Source organism: Schistocerca cancellata, chromosome 6, assembly GCF_023864275.1.
Source record: "Schistocerca cancellata isolate TAMUIC-IGC-003103 chromosome 6, iqSchCanc2.1, whole genome shotgun sequence".
Lineage (NCBI taxonomy): Eukaryota > Metazoa > Arthropoda > Insecta > Orthoptera > Acrididae > Schistocerca > Schistocerca cancellata.
Genome location: NC_064631.1, coordinates 371,309,990 through 371,334,232, shown reverse-complemented (window position 1 = coordinate 371,334,232; position 24,243 = coordinate 371,309,990). Strand labels below are relative to the sequence as shown.

Below are 24,243 nucleotides of genomic sequence, written 5' to 3'. Positions count from 1 at the left end.
ACAATAACTCACTAAACTACAGGTGACTTAATTACTGTAGGAAGTTTCATGTTAAACCAGCTGATATCATCACATATTGCAGATCCTTGCGAAGGCAGTGAATCACTGAATAGCCCAGATACAAGAGTCCTGCATTCACAATCATGGCTAGATAATTTGCAGCAAACATATGGCAGACTTTAGTATTAAAATTATGCAGGCATTTTGCTTTCCATGGACTTCTAGTCACAGGGTAAAAAACACTGAATGGGGTGGCATAGCAATCATACACCGCACTTATATGTGGGAGGACAGTTGTTTATATCTGCATCCAGACATTCCAGGTTTAGCTTTTTCTGCAGTTCCTGTAAACTGCATTAAGCAAATTCCAGGACCATTCTTTTGAAATAGACATACCTGATTTCCTGATTCATCCTTCTCCACTTCTAATTATATCATTGTCATTGGGATTCTAAACTGCAATTTTCCTTTCTTCCTTCTTCCAGCTAAAACATTCATTATTGTCAACAATGTATGTTGACAGATGTAGCAGACAATAAAGATGGATTTCATTTTAGAATTTATTCTTTGAGTGTAAATCATTATCTCTGAGAAATGAGAGCAGGGCCATAAAATAAAAGGCTGTTAGTGGAGAATGAACCATGTAAGAGTGCGGAAGTGGATGTTTTAGCTTCTGTTTGGATAAGATAGGTATTCTGACACTGTACAAAGCCCTACAACACATTGTGTGCATTAAAATATCTACAAATTTATACAGTCATATTAGCTGTGTAACAAGATCTGTGAAGTTTTTACTGTAAACTACTATTTATGATGAACATAACTTATAAGCTGTAATAATGTATTCTTTAGTAAGGACATGATAAAAAAAAAGACAGTTCAATAATCATCATTACGATTAATCATTCCTGGTGAGGAAAGAAAACTATGGAGAGGTTTAGGGTCAAAGTAGATCCAAACAGGGGATGGAAACTGTAGAATATGCTGATGATTAGAAGTGATCTTTAGAGTTTAGTACATATCTTAAGCACCTCGGTGTTAGAACAATTCTTCTGCATTACATGTGAATGATGAGCATTTCATTAGAATGTCACTGTGAACATACTTTTAAAAAATGCCATAAAACCCTTTTTATCATAACTATTTAGCATATAACCACACGTATTTTACACATCACTGATTAATTATGACATTTACCTGATGTCTCAAAATGTTTTTCTTACCAGTTTTATCCATAAGTTCATTCCAGTGACGCTCGCGAAGTGCCTCATTCTTCAGTTCAACAAAAAGTGGTATAGAATTTTTAAACTGCTTCAGAATAAGATTCAACTCCTGTCCAACAGGTAATTTCTTTACATTTGGTGGCAATTTGCGGAATTCTTTCATGAATGCCTCAGTTCCATCAAGAAGAACTTGTGGGTTCAAGTTTACCCACAGTGTCTTTGCCCATGCCTCACGAGCAGTCTATTAACATTTAAGATAAAATAATAGCATTACACAGCATTATGTTTATGATAGAAGCTAAAATGCATTTCAGATTTCATGAAAGATATTTGTGTGGCTATTCATGTAATACAGTAACAGAATTCAGCTAACCTGCAATATGATTTTCCAATGACTTCACAGGACAGTTCAAAACCAAATAATAATTAATACAGTCATCCATAAATTCATGGTTGCAAAATTCATTTACAGAAGTATGAGAGTAGAATTAGTAGAAAAAGCAGTTCTCAATTTTTTCCCTCCAATTAGGTACGGTCATATATTTAGGTGCTGGTTTTAGTGTATTTTCAGTGCATGTTCTGTCTTTGAGTCTTTTCTGAATTTTGAGACATTGCTGGTCCATTAACATTGTTGCTTAGGAATCGTTTGTTGCTAATTATTTGATTAGGTTTACTTGTGATTGAAGTGTGTATTGTTCTAACAACAAATTATGCACTCCGTGTAATATGAATCTGAATGCTGCCTGTTAGTGTCAGTTAGGACGATGTGATACATTGTCTATTGTGATGTCTGTGGCTGTTAATTTTCTATATACAGCAAAATATGGCATTTTCATTCCTGATTGTTAGAAACAGGAAATTTATAGAACATTTCACGTAATATTCTGCCACAAAATTTGTGTTATTATGTAGGGAGTTGAATTCAGCTAGTAGCTGATCTATTTAATTTGTGGTGGCATTCATCAGTAGTAGGTTGTTCACATGCTGACACTGTCAATACCATAAGTGAGAAGGAAGGAATTCATCTTTGTGTAAATCGATTTAATTTTTCCCTCTATTGAAGTATTTTTGTGGCAGTGCCTAGTTATCCAGATGGCTACCTGTTTATTACCTGCCACACACTGTATGCCACACAATACCCATGACTGGTGGTAGTTGAATGTACCAACTTTGCAAAAACGATGTCCGTTCATTGTACATTAGAAAAACTGGGTGAATTTTCAATAGAAGATCCCATGAGCACAAAGTGCTTTCAGATATAGCCAAACGGTAAAGCCCACAGCAGCAAGCCACATGCACAAGACTTAACAGACCTTCTCACTATCCCGTATACTAAAAACAATGGGTGAAATTTAGATTTTGTTACAGCTACTAGGAATATACTCCAGAAGATGAAATTCAATGACCATATACCCAATGAACAAATGGACTTTCAGAGCAGTAACTATTTCAGCAATATTCATGGAATATTTCATACAACAATGCAAGTGATTAGATCCAACAGTTAACTCCTCTGATTTCTCAAAAAGTAGAAACATTTCTGCAGGTATCTCCAAAGCAGTAAAAATCAAATTGTGAATAATGTGCCTTATAAGCAAGAAGCAATATCTTATACTTGTTATTATACTCTGTCATAGTACACACCACTCCAGAGGAGACAAATGAACCATTATTTTAAAATGTCTTTCCATGTAGAGAACCCATGTTGGGACTTATAACTGACAGAAAATAGAGATGTGATAAGTCCAATAATTTATATATGTTTTACACTAATATAAGGCTTATTATGATGGGAGAAGGTCTGATGTTCTTTAAAAGACATTAGAATTGTGGTATAAGTTTCAAAACACCAATAACACTGCAGATGGAGAAGAAGCCCTGATGCAGAGTTTCCAGAGGTCACAGTCAATAGCAAAGAAAAGGTAACAAAGAAACTACATTAAACTATACACCTTCCAGCAGAATACCACATTTGAGGTGACTGTGCTGGAGAACATTCATTCAACCTGCAAGAGGTTAATAAATTCAAATTATGTCATGCCACTTGGAAGCACTGAGGTACAAGGCTTAGGGCTGAGTAACTGTGCAAAAATAACATTACGATAACAAACATTTCATTTGAGCTTCCCTAGTGCAGGAAGCAGATCAAATTGTTGCTGAAAGTATAACATAAACTCAAACAGCTAAAAAATGGAACACTCAAGAAGTGTAAGCAACATTTATCAAATCATTTTATGTGAAGAGTTACTACAAAATTGTACCACTGCCCTTAGCAACCATATAAATAACTGACTAAAGAGAGATGATGAACATATTAATGCAAGCGCTTAAAGACAAATATTTAGAAGAAATTTATTGCCAATGAGGCAAAAGTAAAAGTAATGACATAGCAACTGATACTGCAGAAGCATTAAGATGGTTACATGTGAGATCGATGGCCCGCCGCTTTGATGGACAATGACAAATTGTGGTGGGCGAGCTACGACTCCACAGCTGCTGGCAACCATATAAATAACTGACTAAAGAGAGACAATGAGAACAGTAATACAAGCACTGAAACACAAGCATTTAGAAGAAATGTGTTGCCAATGACATACAAGTAGAATTCATGACATAACTGCTGATACAGCAGATATATTAGGATAGTTGGATGCGAGATCGATGGGCCTCTGTCTAGATGGACAATTGCAAATTGTGGTGGGTGATCCACAACTCCACAACTGCTGGCACTACAATAGCCAGTTTCTCAACAACTTCACAATACTGCTGATTAGTGGAGGTGCAGGGCATTCTACATTCCGACACAGAATACTGTGTGGCAGAACCTGTTAAGCTGTATTTACTCCAGCTTTTTTTTTCACCTAATTTTCTGCTTCACATGACATATGTGTTGAGGGAAAAGTGGATTGGTTTGTAGTAAAAATTCCTAAGAAAATGCTGGTAACTGTTGTGAAGTGGGGAGTGTTGTTCTAATATGACTATGGTCTTGGTTGTATGCCAGTATTAAATAGGAACATGGAAGAACATTTGAAAAACATTAGCAACCAATTAAAATTCAAATTACATGTAACTAACAAAATGACAGAACATACATATACTGATGGGAAAGGAGAGGTAGGACATACCTATATTAACCTGGGAACACAGATAGAATGAACCAATGCTAATTTAAATACTGAAAGTGTCATATTTGAAAATGTTATTTTTGATAAAAATGTCAAATAATACAAACAAGCCAATAAGTTAGAACCAAATACTGCCAAATCACATCAGAAAGATGTAGAGATAACAGAGATTTATCAGAACTGCAATCTACTATATTAAGTTTGAAAGAGGAATTAAATTCTGACATATTAACTAATAAAATAATTACAATGATGAGTCATACATAGACACACATACCTATCTGCAACTCAGCATCTCCACTATATGATGAGTAGCAACTTATTTTTTCATAACATTGTTACATTCCATCCTGGATTTTCCATTGTTTGATAAAATAATCAAGCATATTTTTAAATACCTAACATGATCTCTCACATTCTTTATAAATCAAATATGGCAGTGAGTAATATTTCCAAGTTGTCTAAAGAAAAGCAAAGCATATTTAAAGGGGGAGAGAAAGGGAATCCTGGCAACAACAGGTGTATTACTATTACATTTTTACTGTCTAAAATTGTAGAAATAACCATAAAGTGTAGAATAATAAATTTAATTGAGAGATGTAACATAATAAATAGCTCACATTGTAATCTTACCCTCCCACATATCACCATTAAAGTTCTCAATCTTTGCACAAATTCTTGAAAATTATGAGAGGGGTACGATTACAAAAGAAGAGCTTTTTACTTATCTTGATTATCTTATTGTTGCTGTCAATGGCTCAAAGTCTTGTCTAGAAGTACTTTCCTGTAGTAGAAAATCATGATATCTTATGTTCGTGATAACAAAACAACTGTTGAAGAGTTGCCTGTTGTTATGAATATCTTTTCATTTTACCCCATTCTTCTAAATCCCACTGACTTTACAATTTCCACATTCAAGAGACCAATAATTACATTGTTGTTGACTAGTTTACCAAAATATGTGCATTTCCATCAGAGGCATGCTCACCACTACTTACATTCTGCAGTACTCACAATTTCCAAAGAATGTACGAAGAAAATGAGTTTACAAAACAAAACATGAATCATCATTAAAATATATAATTATTTTATAAATTAATCCAGAAATGCATTTAATTATTAGTGTTAGGTTGTGCAATTAATAATATGAATTTTAAGTGTGCCACAAATTTTGTAATTTCAAATTTTTTAAAAGAGTAATTTTCACTGTTAGTATATATCGAATTAACACATTAGTTTCTTTTTTACACATTTTAGCCTGAAATATAATACACTGTATACAAATTCATATGAATTCTTATAATGAAAAGCTGAGATAATTGTAACCTATGCGAGATTCAAGATTATACCACATGGTATCGGTTATCCCTTTAAAAAAAAAAAAAAATAGAAGGAGAGAGAGAGAGAGAGAGAGAGAGAGAGAGAGAGAGAGAGAGAGAGAAGAAGAAGAAGAAGTGCAGATTTATTTCGAAGAATGTAGAAAGGTCTACCCACATGCAATGATCTATCTATGCAGAAATATTTGCAAATGTCTGTGCATTATGCATGCAATAGACTGATGCAAATTTGGTATGTGCACACAACACAACTACTAATGTACGGCCTGCAACAATGTTGTCAACGATTGCTGTGAGGTATACTGAGAATGAGCTGGAGTGTGTCAGCCGTTGGTTCTGCACAGCTAATGAGAGAGCCATGGGCAGCTGATATGCTTGGAAGCAAGAAATATTGTAACATTATCATGTCAATACAGAAGCAGAATGCGGTATGTATTCGACAAAAAGTATTCTCAGGTTCCACCATCACCAAGACCTCAGGTATCACAACATATTCAGAAGAAACAGTGAAATATTTGTGGCAATGAAGATACAAATTTCATAACTGTGGTATTAGGGTGATGGTGATGATTAAAAACAGTGATACCACAGATGACAGGCTTAGTATGCAAAACAGGTAGTGAAGAAAAAAATTAATATAAGCTATTTCTTTTTATTTTATTTCTTCTTCTATTATCAAAGTGTAGACAATCAATAAAGGGCCTAAGTTTAAAAGAGAGATAAGCTAACATTTTAGATGGGTACTTAATGTCAGTAAAACAGTTTGTAATTTTGATATGAATATAATAGAGGGAAACATTCCATGTGGGAAAAATATATCTAAAAACAAAGATGATGTGACTTACCAAACGAAAGTGCTGGCACGTCGATAGCCACACAAACAAACACAAACATACACACAAAATTCTAGCTTTCGCAACCAGCGGTGCTTCGTCAGGAAAGAGGGAAGGAGAGGGAAAGACGATAGGATGTGGGTTTTAAGAGAGAGGGTAAGGAGTCATTCCAATCCCGGGAGGGGAAAGACTTACCTTAGGGGGAAAAAAGGACAGGTATACACTCGCACTCACACACATATCCATCCACACATATACAGACACAAGCAGACATATACAGAGGCAAAGAGTTTGGGCAGATATGTCAGTCAAGGCGGAAGTGCAGAGGCAAAGTTGATGTTGAATGACAGGTGAGATATGAGTGCCGGCAACTTGAAATTAGCGGAGATTGAGGCCTGGTGGATAACGGGAAGAGAGGATATATTGAAGAGCAAGTTCCCATCTCCGGAGTTCGGATAGGTTGGTGTTAGTGGGAACACCAACCTATCCGAACTCCGGAGATGGGAACTTGCTCTTCAATATATCCTCTCTTCCCGTTATCCACCAGGCCTCAATCTCCGCTAATTTCAAGTTGCCGGCACTCATATCTCACCTGTCATTCAACATCAACTTTGCCTCTGCACTTCCGCCTCAACTGACATATCTGCCCAAACTCTTTGCCTCTGTATATGTCTGCTTGTGTCTGTATATGTGTGGATGGATGTGTGTGTGTGTGTGTGTGTGTGTGTGTGTGTGTGTGTGTGCGAGTGTATACCCGTCCTGTTTTCCCCCTAAGGTAAGTCTTTCCGCTCCCGGGATTGGAATGACTCCTTACCCTCTCCCTTAAAATCCACATCCTTTCGTCTTTCCCTCTCCTTCCCTCTTTCCTCTGTCCCAGGTTGGTGTTCCCACTAACACCAACCTATCCGAACTCCGGAGATGGGAACTTGCTCTTCAATATATCCTCTCTTCCCGTTATCCACCAGGCCTCAATCTCCGCTAATTTCAAGTTGCCGGCACTCATATCTCACCTGTCATTCAACATCAACTTTGCCTCTGCACTTCCGCCTCAATTGACATATCTGCCCAAACTCTTTGCCTCTGTATATGTCTGCTTGTGTCTGTATATGTGTGGATGGATATGTGTGTGTGTGTGTGTGTGTGTGTGTGTGTGTGTGTGTGTGTGTGTGCGAGTGTATACCCGTCCTGTTTTCCCCCTAAGGTAAGTCTTTCCGCTCCCAGGATTGGAATGACTCCTTACCCTCTCCCTTAAAACCCACATCCTTTCGTCTTTCCCTCTCCTTCCCTCTTTCCTGATGAAGCACCGCTGGTTGCGAAAGCTAGAATTTTGTGTGTATGTTTGTGTTTGTTTGTGTGTCTATCAACGTGCCAGCACTTTCGTTTGGTAAGTCACATCATCTTTGTTTTTAGATATAGTTTGTAATTTTGGTTAGTCAGAAGACATTAAAAATGAATTTTTATCATGAAGTCTCTTGCAGAAAGAGGGTCATCTTATATCCAGGGTCCTCTTCAACTCAGGTAAACATGGCAAATTGCAGCTCGTTTCTGGGATTGACGGTGGGTAGTTTCATGATATGGGAGACTCTTGTAGATAAAATATGCTCCAAAATTAGCACAAATATATTTCTCATGAGAAAAAGTCATAAATTGTTGAACAAGACAGTCCATTAAAAAATTTTTATGGTCCAGTTTATTCACTGATTTCCTGCTGTATATCTGTATGGTGCAGTGCAGCCAGCATACACATAGGTAGCTTCCTTAAACTGCATAAGAATGTGATTAGCTTCATTGGAAACATCTAAACAAGCAGTCCTGCAGAAATTACAAAGAATTACAAATACTGTACATATATGAAGCTGTTACATTCTTAAAAATAAACTGTACTCTTTTGATGAACAATAATATACATAATTACTGTACTAGGTGTAAAGCAAACTACTACATAAATATAAGTAGACTTAAGCTACGTGACAAAACAGTCAGATATATATATATATTTTATAACAAACTTCCAAGCAGTATAAAGAGCCTAAAATCACTGTCTGCTTTCAAACAAAAATGAAGAAATGAACAGGTCTTGGTCTGTTGCTACAGTGTAACAGAGTTCTTAGATGCAAGTAAAATAGTGTAAAGGAGATATTAGAAGCAAATATACAACATTTTTAAACAAGAGATTCATATGCAAACTCCATGTAAATAATATAAGGGCAGTGTGCTGGTCAGTGAATGAATGCACAACTGTATACATTTTCTTAACTATATCTGATAATACTTTGTTGAGGTATGTGTGAAATCTCTTTTACAAATGCCTGAAAAATTACACATCTACCTTTTTATGTACATATCTTGTGACACATCCCTTTACATCCTTACATATCTATCATCATTACCAAAAGTGATAAATGGATTAAAAATAAATAAATAAATAGGTTTAGTCACGAATGATGTAGATGAATTTTTGAGCAAATTAAATATGGATCTAAAACAAAATTCAGACACTGTTATGAGATTAGATGTTTTAGAACAGTGTGCAGATTCAGATGAGATAAATGTTTCAGAATGTACTTTCCCAGCACCGTAGGAACATTTTAATAAATTAATTGAACAAATGGTTCAAGAAAACCTGGGAAAACAATATATTAGTTATTTTCTCTTTTTTTCTCGTTTTAATAAAACTATTCTTTCAGATAGTCATCCAACTATTAATGTGCTATATGTGAAGACTCTTGTATATGAAATGTACAGTCATAATGCATAATGTGTGGAGTAATCAGTTTAGTAAATAACTTGTCTTCATAAAATAATATCAGTCTCTCGTCTGTGATACTTCACTTGTTACTTTCCTCTTCACTTTTCCTCCTCCTAGTTGCAATGTAAGTTTCTATAGGTGAGAAGAATCACTCATTTTTATTCAAACATTGTGTCATATGCTTTTATTTTGTACCACAAATACCAATGGTATGTTACAGATAGTTTTTGCAGTGGAAGTAAGGGTGCGTCTGATAGTATGCAGGCAAATAACCAGACTGGGAAATGCCTGTTTAGCCACCATTATGGCTATCTCACTGAGATCACTATGAAGGTAGTATTAATACAGGATCTGCTTCCTATTTAATTTTAATAAGTCCAATTTGCTAGTGCAAACAGTATTGGTCCACTTAAGATATTCAAAGCTAGCATGAACATGAAAATAAGAAACCAAACCAATTATTCCCGAAACGTATGATACTTCATGCAAACTGAAGATTTCTGATCACTGTCAATTTAACTCTGCAGTAGAGTTTAAATACATTGTATATGAAAAATCTATATACAACAGAAAAAAAACTGTCCACTCACATTAATGTGACCACCTGTCAGAAGCCTGATAACCACCTTTTGCAATGAGGATGACTGTCAGACATACACGAAGACAGCCAAAAAGATTCTGGAAGGTACCAAATGGGATGTGGAGTCATGCCAACTCCAGGGCCCTGAACCAGCTGCACTAAGTATCTCAGCTGAGAATCCATGGTGTGAACAGTCTAATCGAGATGGTCCCACAGATCCTTGACTGGGCTTAAATCCTGGGAGTTTGGTGACCAGGGCAGTACAGGAAACCCATTCTGGTGCTTTTTGAACCATGCATGTGCAATGTAAGCTGTGTGACAAGTTGCATTGTCCTGCTGGTAGATGAAACAGTGCCGAGGAGAAACACACAACATGTAAGGGAGGACATGGTCCCCAAGGACAGACACATACTTGTGTTCATCCAGTGTGCCTTCCAGAATGATGTGATCATCCAGAGAATGCCATGAAAATATTCCTAACACTATAATGCTCCCTTCTCCAGCCTTTCAGACATTTCATACCATACTCACCAACTGTCTTCTGTCTCATGAAGCATTAAATGTGATTCGCCTGTAAGGGCCACCAAGTGGACACACAGCGGTGGTAATGTCATGCAAATTCCATCCTCTGTAACTGATGAACAGCAGTCAGCATGGGGGCATGAACCAGACACCTGGTGTGGAGCTCCACATACAGCAACTTTTTCTGAACAGTCATTGAGGAGACATTTTCGGTAGCCACTGGATACACATTGATGGTAGTTGCTCAACAATTGCTCATCTATTTGCCTGTACACATCTCCATAATGACACTGAATCCAGGCAATAGTAACATTAACATGGCTGGACCATGTAATAATTCCTTGTGTAATCAAACAATGGAAAATCCAGGATGGAATGTAACAATATTATGAGAAGGAAAGTTGCTACTCACCATATAGTGGAGATGCTGAGTCGCAGAAAGGCACAACAAAGAGACTCTCACAATTAAAGCTTTCAGCCATTAAGGCCTTCATCAACAACAACAACAAACACACACACACACACACACACACACACACACACACACACACACAAACACAAATGCTACTCACACAGAAGAACAGACGACTGAAGTCTCAGGCAACTTAAGCCACATTGGGAGCAGCAGCACCAGTGCATGATGGGAGTGGCAACTGGATGGGGGTAAGGAGGAGGCTGGGGTGTTGACGGGGAGGGATGGTGAGGGTGACAGACAGTGAAGTGCTGCAGGTTAGATAGAGGTCAGGGAAATGTAGCGGAAAAGGAGAGAAATAAAAAGACTGGGTGTGGTGATGTGGTGATGGAACGACAGCTGTGTAGTGCTGGAATGGGAACAGGGAACGGGCTGGATGGGTGAGGACAGTGACTAACAAAGGTTAGTCACCCATCCAGCCCCTTCCCTGTTCCCATTCCAGCACTACACAGCTGTTATTCCAACACCACACCCTGTCTTTTTATTTCTCTCCTTTTCCACTACTTCCCCCCCACCCCTCCCACCTCTCCACCACCCTCTGTCTAACCTGCAGCTCTTCACTGTCCACCACTCCCATCATACTATACCTCCTCCTCCCTGACCCAGCCTCCTCCTTACCCCTACCCAGTCGTCACTCCCATCATGCACTGGTGCTGCTGCTCGCAGTGTTGTTACAGTTGCCTGAGAGTGCAGTTATGTGTGCGAGTTGTGTTTGCATGAGTTTGTGTGTGTATATGTGTGTCTATTGATGGCAAAAGCCTTAATGGCCAAAAGCATTAATTGTGAGAGTCATTTTGTTGTGCCTATCTGTGACTCAGCATCTCCGCTATATGATGAATAGTCCCTTGTGTAAAATTTCCGGAACTACTAATGGGTTCACCATTGTAATCTGTATTAATAATATGAATCTACTGTGGAACAATGAAACTCATAGGCATTAAGGTGTTCAACAATATATAAAATAGTTAAAATTGAAGTAAAGTTTAATCACAGCCTAATATTCAAGGGTTGGACAAAAATATGATAACATCATGAGAAATTCATGCTTAAACATAAATGCAGATGCTTGCCAAGCCTGCAGGTTGCGCTGCTGTATCCGACCACAAAAGCACCAGCACCTATTCAATGTTCTCAGTATCTCACAAGTGTCAATCATGGTCAGATCACTTTTTATGTACTTGTGAGTACATTATATCAGTGCTCAGTGAATTCAAACATGAGCAAGTTGCTGGTGTTTGTATGATGGGTACTTCCATAGTCAAGGCAGCCCAACTGTTTGGTGTTTCAAGGGGCACCATATGGGAGATTTAAACTGCATACAGAGTAAGCAGGAAATCATCATCCACGAAGTCACAATGTGGATGAAAATTTGTTGAGCGATCATGACAGGTGTTCATTAAAGAGCACTGTGACAAAAAAACAGGAGAATGACAGCTGCAAAAGTCACTTCAGAACTCACCCTCAAACCATGACAGCACCAAAACAATATGAGGTGAGCTTCATAAGTAGGGAGCTGCAAGGAATACTGAAATTCAAAACCACATATTAGTGATGCAAAAGCCTGTAACAGTAAAATGTGGCACTGAAACCATAAAACTTGGATTGTAGAGAACTGGAGAACGTCATTTGACTAGATGAGTCTTCTTTCTCGCTGTTTCCAACTTCTGGTCATGTTTACATCCCAAGATTGAAACATGGCAGGGGTTGAGTGATGGTTCAGGCAGCCATATCATGGTATTCCAGAGGTCTCTTGGGTTCTCTTCACTGTCACATTATTGTCAAGCGTATGTGACCATATTTGTTGATCAGGTCCACCTCTGGTACAATGTTGGTTCCCCAATGGCCTGAAAAAGCAGGGTGTCGAGACCAATTTTGGATCCTTTTGGGATGTACCAAGATGACTAGGTCCCTGTTCACAAAGTCCAGGGCTGACTTTGTGAGCACAAGTATGAACTGTCATATCGCTCTCAGCCACTACAGTCATTGGACCTCAATATTATTGAGCCTTTGTGGTCTACCTTGGAGAGAAAAGTGTGTGATCATGATCCACATCAGTCACTGTTCACTGGAGTTGTCACTATTTTGAAGAAGAATGGCATAAGATTCCCATGAAAACCATACAGGGCCAGTATTTGTCCAGTCTGAGATGACTGGATGCTGTTTTGAATTTCAATGGTTTTCCTGCTTCATATTAGACATGGGTATGAATTATGTCTACAGTGTTTCCATATTTTTGTCCACACCCTGTGTATTCCACTTATTCCTTTGTGTCAAATTTTAAGATTATTTGATATGTTCAAGATTGTGACTTTTATCAGTCATGGGGAAATCTTATTTTCATTTCAATAACACTGTTACTACATAACTGACAAATACTTTCTCTTGATTCTATAATGATCCTCCTTCTTGACTGATAAATAAATAGTCAAGAAGCATTTTCTAATATGGAATATGTAGCCCGCTCTGGCTGCAATATCGGGGTATTGAGAACAATTTTGGAGTATGTGGGGGTGAATCTGGTGGTATCCATTCTGTGTTATTGACAAAACATCTTTAGCCTCCAGAGTGATGGAGGGGGAGTTTAGTGGAGTTAATGACAACAGGTAACTTTGTTTCATTGTGCAATGCTGTAGGATTTCTTTTGTGGGTGTTATCAACATCACACAGATGGTGGAGGAAGGATGGGCAAGGTAGTTGACTGAAAATATAATTTATAAATGTAATTACAAAAATAGCTTTTATGGTAGGATAATATAATTTTATAAGAAGTAACTTAAGGCAAGGATTGCTACAATGAGATACACATAACTTAACAACAATGACTGCTGGCTAAAATGTCCTAGATGGGTATTCACAGGATGGAGATGTGAATCAGCAATCAGGTGTTTAAACTGTATGTCCACAAAGTAGGAGTAAATGTGTCTCAAAATACAAAAAATAGTAATAATAACCAAAATATAAATGTATAGAGGAAGGAAAAATTATTTTCAAACAGAATGATGTGCCCAAATCCGTGCCAGATTAGCCACATAGCAAAAGTTAACCAATATAACAGGCCCCACACATTAGGGGGTCCTGTGTCCATGTTAAAAAAAAAAAATCTTACAATGGAAACTATAATGAGTGGCATTAGTTTACATTCACTTCCAAAAGTGAGCACAGGCCACACCATACACTGTGTGTCATAAATCGATAACACTGTATAACTTACAGGGACTTCCCTAATGTTCTCCAAGCTAGTTGTAACAGTCTGATCAATTACAATAGGATTCTAATGAATATCAATAAGAAAGTAATTAACTGATACCATATTTATTTTTATATGTCTACAACTACAGTCAATCAAACCTGCTATGTTGTAGGGCCTATTTATTTTTCTTACAATACTTTTAATACGGGCCATCTACAGTGAATGTTCCTTTCTTGTTGGTGGACTATGGCTGAATACTGTATTGTAGTTCTGCAGTTCCTGCATTTCATTTGTGTCATTTCTTTGCTGACCACTGTGGTCTAATAGGGTACAATGCTACTGTTTAACAAAAAATTCCACCAATAGGATGGAAGCTGTATGGAATATTGTAAGGAAGGTAAGTGACAGATTTCCATAATATTAACAGCCTAATGGAGAAGTCAGCTTTGATAACTGAGCCTATAAAATTGTAAATAAAACTAATTCCTACTTTACACAGATAGCTGAACATCTTATACATCAAAATTTACAGAGTACTCCCAGAAATCAATCCAAACGTACTATAAATAATAAGTCTATTTCTCTATAACCTACCAATGAAAAGGGAATACTTGCTATACTAAAAGAACTGAAGCCTAAATTCTCTGTTGGTACTGAAAATATCCCTGACTACATCTTGAAGAAATGTGCTCCCCTCATAGCCAGGCCACTTGTCGACATATGTAACTGTTCTCCATAAGAATGGGTGCTCCAAGAAAAATTGAAGACAGCAAATGTACAACTTTAGTGCAAGAAAGGGATAAAAACAGAAGTAACAAACTATGGCTCTATTTTGCAACTGTCTGGTTTTTCCAACATAATTGAAAAACTCTATTATAAAAGACTAATCAATTTCATAGGAAAAAATAATTACTTCTCAAATACACAACACTGATTCAGAAAATCTAAATCTACTGGGACTGCTATTTTCACATTCCTAAATGAAGCCTTAAATGCAATAGACAGCAAAGAGCATATCTCAGCCATATTTCTAGCCCTCTCTTAAGCATTCAATGTCATCAATCACAACATCTTGCTTAAGAAACTTGAGGCTGTAGGTATTAGGGGCCCAGCCTCTGAATGGATCAAATCATATCTCAAAAACAGAAAGCAAGTAGTTGAGCTTGCTATCCAAGGAGGGAACAAGATAAAGTCTTACTACTCAGAAAAGCAGAGCATTAAGTACGGTGTACCACAACGCTCCATTCTAGGACCAATTCTGTTTCTACTCTTTGTAAATGACATGCAGCTGACCAGACCACACCACAATTACCTAAAATTTGCAGATAACACAAATGTGATAGTAAAAGGACGGGGCAGAGAAGAATTACTGCATGAGATTAAAAAGTTTATCTCCCACATTACAGATTGGTTTTCTGGAAACAGTTTAGTAATGAACACAGAAAAAACAGTAACAATGCACTTACACACAGTGCAAAATGAATGCTCACTCACACCAGACAAAGAATTGTTTACCAGAACCCTTGAAAATGTTAAGCTCTACAAAATTTCTTGGAATATGGATCCAAGAAGATCTAACATGGATCCAACATGCAAACTACATTACAAATAAATTGAATACTATTTGTTATACTTTCAAAATTCTGTCTGGTTGTGTGATGAAGCAAGCTGGGATAATTTTTAATTTCCATCTTGTTTTGCCATCTGCCTCCTTTAAATTCGTTTTTTTCAATTTCAACTAATTACCATTAACATATGTGAATATAATCTGAATTTTCATAAAAGGGAAAGACTGGCCCTTAGTTTTAAAGAATATAACACCAGATCTAATTTTGTGCTTAGTTTCAGGTATGTAATTGATTTTCTAATTTATTTTGACTATTCCTAGTTAGTATCTTCTGTCGCAGGGTGAAATTGTTTCTTAAATTCTATTGTTGATGTGTAAACAAATATAAACTCTGTACTAATCATAAACATTTGGAGGAACAACTAATAGTATTCTTAAAGCATTCATTTGGCTTTATTTGAAAACAGTCAGCAGCTAATTAATTCCAAAGTAATTTCCAGTTTCATCAAAAGTATTGTTTGCATAATGACATATGTTAATTTCATGGTTTAAACAAATAATTTGGCCTAACTCTTGCAGTAGAAGAAACTGTTTAAAAGATGCAATTTTTCAGTGTAGTCAGTTAATTGAATGAGTTAAGTTTTAATTGTAATTTCTGTAAATTTAACTTTAAACAATGTGTAGTTTCAGTAGCTATTATTGTGATGATATACAAGGGCCCGATTTCTGGTCACGAGATAGTCAGTCCACAGCTGAGTTTCAGACAAGGAACCTGTACTTCAAATTAACTGTGGAATAAGTGTTAAGCATATGGGTCATGTGTAAAAACAATGACAGTGGCTGTTTCCATATGTATCTTTCTGTTCTTCAAGAACTGTGAACGTTGTGGTTATGTTTTTATTGTTGAAAACTATTAATGAGGCTTATTGAAAGTTATAACAATAGTGCACTGACCATATACATGTGTATGGGGTGGGGGTTGTGAAAAGTGAAAGTAAAAGGCAGTGAAATGCATCTGTGCATCTGTCGGCTATATTATTTACAGTAGTTAGTGTACAAATTACAAACCCTATTTTTCAACCAATGGAGCAACGCTGTATGTCAACACCGATGGCAACAAATAAAATAAATAAAAAAAGGTGGAACCGCTACAGTTGCAAATTGAAAGAGACACTAAAAAATGTATACTTCACCCAGGCAGAATCTTTACTAAGATGTGGCAAATCTTTTGGGGAAATGCAACTGCTAGCAAAATTTGTTTTATATGCCAAAAGAGAATTGTAAGAGCCATAGAAAATGCTGCTGCAAGAAGCTCATGCAAGCCCTTATTTAAGAAACTTCATATCCTTCCACCACCATGTGTATATATCTTACAAGTAATAATATTTGTTACAAAAGGCTTAGAAAATAGCAACAGTGTTATATTGACTAACCAGAGGATCCAACTGTATAACACAAAGAGAAAGCAGGATATACATGTTCAAAATGCATACGCAACACTAAAACAGAATGGACCACTGCAAACAGGAAACAGTTAAAATAGGCTACCTAATAACCTTAAAACAATAAAAGATACTTCAAAATTTAAAACTTCTGTCCTTAAATATTTATTGCAAAAGTGTTGTTATAGTATAGATGAACATCTTGAAACATAAAAATTTGTTCTGTCCATGATCTGTACTTTGTATGTAAACCCGAACAGCTTACTACAGAAGTGTGTCACCTTTACTGTTTTACTTTAATAATGGTTTTTTAAATGTATAAGGTACTACTGAATTTCCATGTTATTTGCTTATATGTTTCTTTCCCTTAATAACATGAACTTATTTAGAAATAATGTTTAACTCTGAATTTTCCACAAGATATTCACCTATACACCTTTTAGTTTGTTGGCATTACACATGTATTATATGAACATTTGTGTCATTATAATATCACTGTCATAATAATTTTAACTATGTATCATCTCATCCCCATTTTTTACTTGCCCTGAATCATCATCATGTGCTTCTCTGCACACAATCTATGATCTACAGGATAAATAAAATTACAATTACAACAAAAGGAGGAGATATTAAGAACCAGAAATACATTTTTATCTAGTAGTTGCGAAGTTTGCTGACAGGAAAATGAGAAGATGGAAACAAGTGAAGGTGCAGCTTATGTGAAGTCTGCAATTAATTACTAAAACACAGGGAAACAAGTGTGATTTGAGGACTATGGCATGGGAACTTCTTTCACAGTGATTGTGTTGACTTTAGCACAGTGAAGTTTACTTGGTGAATACTCAAAAGAATGAATGAAGTTCTGTTGTGGTGCTTTTGAAGACTGGTTACATATCGAACTTGTGGAAGTTGCATCTGTGGCAAAATAACAGTCTGTAAGTGAAACCAGCCATGTTAGTGTGAAAAAGTGAAGGTAGGTCACGATATTGAAATCATTAACAAGCACAAAAGTTATGACCTAAAAGACAATTCATGAAATCAACTTGAAATCAACCTTCTAAACCATGTGGGGCTGAACTAGTGGAAACAGAAAACCGCACTTGTGATGCAAATGATACTGTCATTACATCTGATAAAAATCAGAAAAAGTAGAAGGCACAAAAAATAATTGTACTAACTGTTAAAACTGACTCCGCTAAATGTTATAATGCAAATCAAGAGCCAATTATTGAATCTATAACACACAACTCTGGCACAAATATTTCGGATTTGAATCAGAGTATATCACAGCTCTCTGCATTCCTTAAAAAGCAAACTGAGTGTGGATATGAACATGACATTACAACTAGAATAGGCTAGTCAGAGCAAGCAAATAATAATAAAGAGTCTGCAACATATGAAGCAATACAGAATAATGTCTCTACTAACAAAACAAAAACTGGACATGAAAAGAACATTGATTAGATTTAGATTAGATTTACTCTCATTCCAATTGACCTGTAGTAAGGAGGTCCTCCGGTATGTAGGATATGTCAGAAAAACAATAATACATGACAGATATTTACAACTGAAACAAATAAGCTAATTTACCTTCCACAGGTCCCAAGTGGAATGATCGGCATACAAACACAAACACACACACACACACACATACACACACACACACACACACACACACACACAAAATCAGTTGGTTCTACTGAGAAATTCATCAATGGAGTAGAAGGAGTTGGCCACCAATAAATCCTTTAGGCTTCTCTTAAACTGAATTTCATTGGTTGTTAAGCTTTTTATGGCTGCTGTCAAGTTATTGAAAAAGTATGTTCCTGAATAGCGCACACCTTTTTGTACAACAGTAAGTGACTTTAAATCCTTGTGAAGATTATTCTCATTTCTAGAACTGATTCCATGAATTGAGCTGTTGGTTTGAAAAAGTGATATATTTTTAATGACAAATTTTATTAAGGAATAAATATATTGGGAAGCAGTAGTTAGTATTCCTAGTTCCCTAAACAGGCTTCTGCAGAATGTTCTTGTGTTCACACAACATATAACTCTTACTGCACATTTCTGTGCCCGGAAAACTTTAGCTTGGCTTGATGAATTACCCCAAAAAATTATCCCATATGACATTATGGAATGAAAGTAAGCATAGTATGCCAGCTTTTTCATTTTATATCCCCTATGTCTGACACAAATTGCATTGCAAATATAGATTTGTTAAGACACTTCAGCAGTTCTGTGGTGTGCTCCTCCAAGTTGAATTTATCAGCAAGCTGTAATCCCAAGAATTTAACACTGTCCACTTCTTCTATCTGCTTGTCATTGTGTGCTAGGCATATACATGTGCGACACCCCTTACAAGTTCTGAACTGCATGTAGTATGTTTTTTCAAAGTTTAGTGACAAAGAATTGGCTAGGAACCAGTGATTAATGTCCACAAATATTTTACTAGCCAATCTTCCTAAGACTACACTTGATTTGCTGTTTATTGCAATACTTGTATCATCGGCAAACAAAACGAATTTGGCATCTGGTAATGTTACTGATGAAAGGTCATTGATATACACAAGAAAAAGTAAGGACCCTAAAATGGAACCTTGTGGGACTCCACATGTAATTAGTTCCCAGTTGGATGATGCCTGATAGCTTGATACATGTCTCTTTCCTAATAACACCCTTTGTTTCCTGTCAGAGATATAAGATTTGAACCATTTTGCAGCATTTCCTGTTACACTATAATATTCTAGTTTACTTAAAAGGATATTGTGATTTACACAGTCAAATGCCTTTGACTGATCACAAAACATACCAGTTGCCTGCAATTTTTTGTCTAATGAATTAAGCACATTTTCACTGTAAGTGTAGATAGCCTTCTCAATATCAGAACCCTTTAGAAATCCAAACTGAGACTTTGACAGTATGTTATTTGAGGTAACATGGTTATAAAGCCGATTCTACATAACTTTTTCAAAATTTTTGAGAATGCTGGCAAAAGTGTAATTGGACAGAAATTTGATGCTATTTCTTTATCTCCCTTCTTAAACAGTGGCTTAACTTCAGCATATTTCAACCATTCAGGAAATATTCCACTGATAAACGACTGGTTACACAGATAGGTTAATATGTTACGTAACTCAAAATCACATTCTTTAATTAACCTTGTTGATATTTCATCATACCCACTATATGTTTTTGATTTTAAAGATTTTATGACGGACATTATTTCTGCTGGGGTTGTGTGCCGGGGTAGCTATGATACGCCTACATAACAAATCAGAACATATAAACAATAATAAAGAGCCTATAGTTCATGAAGCATCACAGAATTTATGTGTGAATGATATTTCTTTACTCAATTCAGGAACTGTTGCCACTAATGATCCAAACCCTCTTTACAACTCCATGAGTCTTTCAAAAGAGAATCCTTTACTCCACAAGAATACAGACTAGCATGAGGTACTGTAGGGAAGCAGCCTACTCACGCCTTATAAAATTCTCATCAGTTTTTCCATTGTGTGCCAGCCTAGTCCGCTGTAACTAGCTCTGACGTCATAAATGTTGCGCAATACTTTAAAAATAAAGTAAATAACCTGAAACGGTTCTACCATGTCAGGAGTAACAGTAAATCAACATGTGTTGAATATCAGTTCGATAACTTTAACCATTTTCAAAATTTGGACATTTTTCTGTAAAAATCATTGGCGCAACAGAAAAGAGCTAGAGCCTTAAAAATTTATATTTAGATTCCTTTTTCATAATAATTTAATGGAAAAAGTACTTTGGATCTCACAAATTAAAATTTTAGTGGAAATTCATGATTTTCTGGGTTTTGTCTTAAAAATTAAGGAAGCAAGATAGGTTAAGTAGGCGAATAAATAAGGCTAGGATGTTTAAATTTAAGTAGAAGGGAGATCCGCTATAATCATAAAGATGTGAGGAGTTTCAATTGAATAACTATAAAACTATAGTGATAGCATATCTCCAAAGGGAAAGTTCAGAGGTCGTCTACTGCGTGTAGTGTAATTAAATTAATTCTCTCGCCCAAAATAATTGACTTAGCCACGTCAGACTTTTATTATGATTACTTACCTGTGTGCTGAATGCACATTTAAATTGAGAGCTTCATCGGCCATCAGCAAAAGAAGCTATGATTTATTCAGTGACTTAAAGTGGTGCATTACTAGCCCAGCGGCTAGTCGGGAGAGCCGATTTGATCAGGCGTTCCCTTAGCCGTCCGCACCGCGGCTTTATATATAAGAACGCTGCGCGAGAGAAAAAGGCCCCAGTTCTCTCCAGACGCTGAATAGCACACCATCTGTGTCGGGAGTCGCGGCGCGTCGGTATCATTGCTATGAACACCTCAGATGCCGTAATAAGTTACTCGGGATACGCATAACCATGAAATCGTTTTCGAGTGAAGTGTTAATTCTGGGATGACTTTAATGATCTATCTTCAGTTTGCGTATGTCTTATTTTCACGTGTCATCGCGGGACAGACATTCTACCAATATTTAGTGTGGCGTTTGATGAACATTATCATCAAATTATGGCGAGCATTCACTTAAACATTTAATTTGGACAGTTATAGTTGCATCTGCACATTAGACTCTGACCTGCTCTGGTAGTTGGATTGTGTGGATTCCTTTTTTTTGATCTGTGACTTTCAGAATATAGCGAACGATTTTACACGATCGTTGATCGTTTTTGATTATGAATCCCAGACAATCTCCAAATTCCTTAGAGCTATAAGCTGTAGCTATAAGTGTATTTCTCAGATGAAGTGGGCACTAGGAATTCTAACTACAGGCTTCACATTTTGCTAATCACTTTCTGGTTGCTAATATTGTAGTTAGAGAGCCAGTGTTGAGAATGGCAAAAGACAGCATAAATAATAGGAACATTTATGTAACAGCATAAAATCCACCAGCCGCCCCTCATATGGTGCATCGGCCAGAAAATGCATCTTTTACCACTCTGTGCCCTGCAGAAACCTTTTATCATTCTATTATTAACAGCATAAATTCCAACCAGCCGCCCCACAGTACATTATAGGAAAAGAACTGTTCATTGTAGAGATAAGAAAGTGTCATCAACTACAGCAAAACAACAAACCAATAACATGCATAAAGTGACTCAGAATGCATCTGTACAACCAAAACCTTGTATAAAACTGCACTTCAGAAATATGTACAGGAGAAGAGACCAATACCCCAAGCAGTTGCTATAATATCACTCAGAAATTCAAGTGCCAGAGACAGTAAAAAATTTAATAATAGGCACTGGTGACGAGCAAGGAATTCTATATGGAGAGAAAAGGGCATGATTCCATTAAGGAAAAGTGGAAAATGGCTCAACAACTGAAAATGTAATCAAATTTCTGTAGAAAATGTTTCCAGTATATAAAAAATTTCAGGTAGAAATTAGGAACTAAGGGTGTAAACAACATACAGAAAGCACATTAGTGATGACAGTGATTTACTTGTAGTCACAGTGTTAATATGCAGTGTTTAAGAACCAAGGTGGACCTTTTATCATTCTTTGTAGAAGAAGAGAGACCACATGTTCCATGCATCAGTGTGAACTGGTTGGCTGAAGCAGATGGTGAGTATTAAAGTTCTATTGACTATTTGTTTATTGTAAATGCATGGTATCAAGCTACTACAATTCTTGCCTGCTACCTGGAGTCCACCTCTCTGCTCATCCCTACCAGTCCCCACATACCTACCTTCTACATGCTTCCTAAACTACCTAAACCAACCACCCAGAATGCCCCATTGTGACCAGTTAATGTGCCCCCACTGAGAGAATCTCTGCTCTCATTGATCAACACCTTCTACCTATTACCCAGAGCCTACCATCCTGTATAAAAGATACTAACGGTTTCTTCCACCGACTCTCCACAGTTTCCGTCCCTTTACCACTCTGTGCCCTGCTCATCACTATAGATGCCAACTTCCTTTACACTAACATCCCCAATGCCCATGGCCTCAATGCTACTGAACACTCCCTTTCCCAACATCTGACAGATTCCAAACCAACAACTTCCTTCCCAGTCTCTATGACCAACAATATCCTCATCCACTATTACTTCTCCTTTGAAGGCATTACCTACAAACAAATCCGGGATACAGCTATGGGCGCCCGTTTGGCACTATCCTATGTCAATCTATTCAAGAGCCATCTACAGGAATCCTTCTTAAACACCCAGAATCCCAAACCCCTCACCTGGTTCACATTCATTGATGACATCTTTGCAATTTGGATCGAGGGTGAGGATACCCTATCCACATTCCTCCAAAACCTCAACAACTTCTCCCCAATTTGCTTCACCTGGTCTTACCCAACCTAACAAGCCACTCTCCTAGATGTTGACTTCCACCTCAAAGGTGGCTACATCAGTGTCTCTGTCCATATCAAATCTACTAACCACCAGTAATACCTCCACTTTGACAGCTGAAACCCACTCACTATCAAGAAGTCACTTCTATACAGCCTAACCACTCATCATCAGTGCATCTGCAGTGATGAGCAGTCCCTCTCAAAATATAATGAGAGTCTTACTGAAGCCTTCACAAACCGTAGTTATTGTGCTCCCTGCCGCCGTTGAATAAGCAGCTGCAGCAGCAAGTCGTATACTCCTAGCTCACTCATTTGTTACATAGTTTAATTCTTAATTTCTTTGTGTGTTTTTGGTACTTGCATTGTTTAATTCATAAATTTTGGGAGTATTATAGTATTTGAAAGTTGTAGCATCACGTTTTAGTACCTGAATAGTGTAAATTCGCGTAGTCGTCTGTCTTCTGTTTTTGTTTTGAACGGCCAGTGTCGGTTGGTCACAGTCAGTGTGCTCCCTGCCACCGTTGGATAAGCAGCTGCAGCAGCAAGTCGTATATTCCTAGCTCACTCATTTGTTACATAGTTTAATTCTTACTTTCTTTGCGTGTTTTTGGTACTTGCATTGTTTAATTCATACATTTCGGGAGTATTATAGTATTTGACAGTTGTAGCATTGCGTTTTAGTACCTGAATAGTGTAAAATCACGTAGTCTCCTCCCGCCGCCGAGCAGTGTGTCAGCAGTGCGTAAGTAGCAGCATTACTGCATTTCCTAGGCAATCTTGTATTTTAATAACCATTTAAATTTTGTGTCGATTTGTTTGCGCTCTCTGTAGATTAGTTCAGATGTTCTTTGCACAACA

At 37.0% G+C, this 24,243-nt stretch overlaps 1 protein-coding gene across 1 annotated transcript in view; it reads right to left on the bottom strand.

Moving 5' to 3' along the window:
* The window catches only part of LOC126088335 (dynein axonemal heavy chain 10), a 1,153,099-nt gene that overhangs the window by 1,025,069 nt on the left and 103,787 nt on the right, over positions 1-24,243 (bottom strand). The window contains exon 8 of the mRNA XM_049906469.1: positions 1,224-1,464. Coding sequence (XP_049762426.1) covers positions 1,224-1,464 — 241 coding nt within the window. The remainder of the gene's footprint in view (positions 1-1,223; positions 1,465-24,243) is intronic.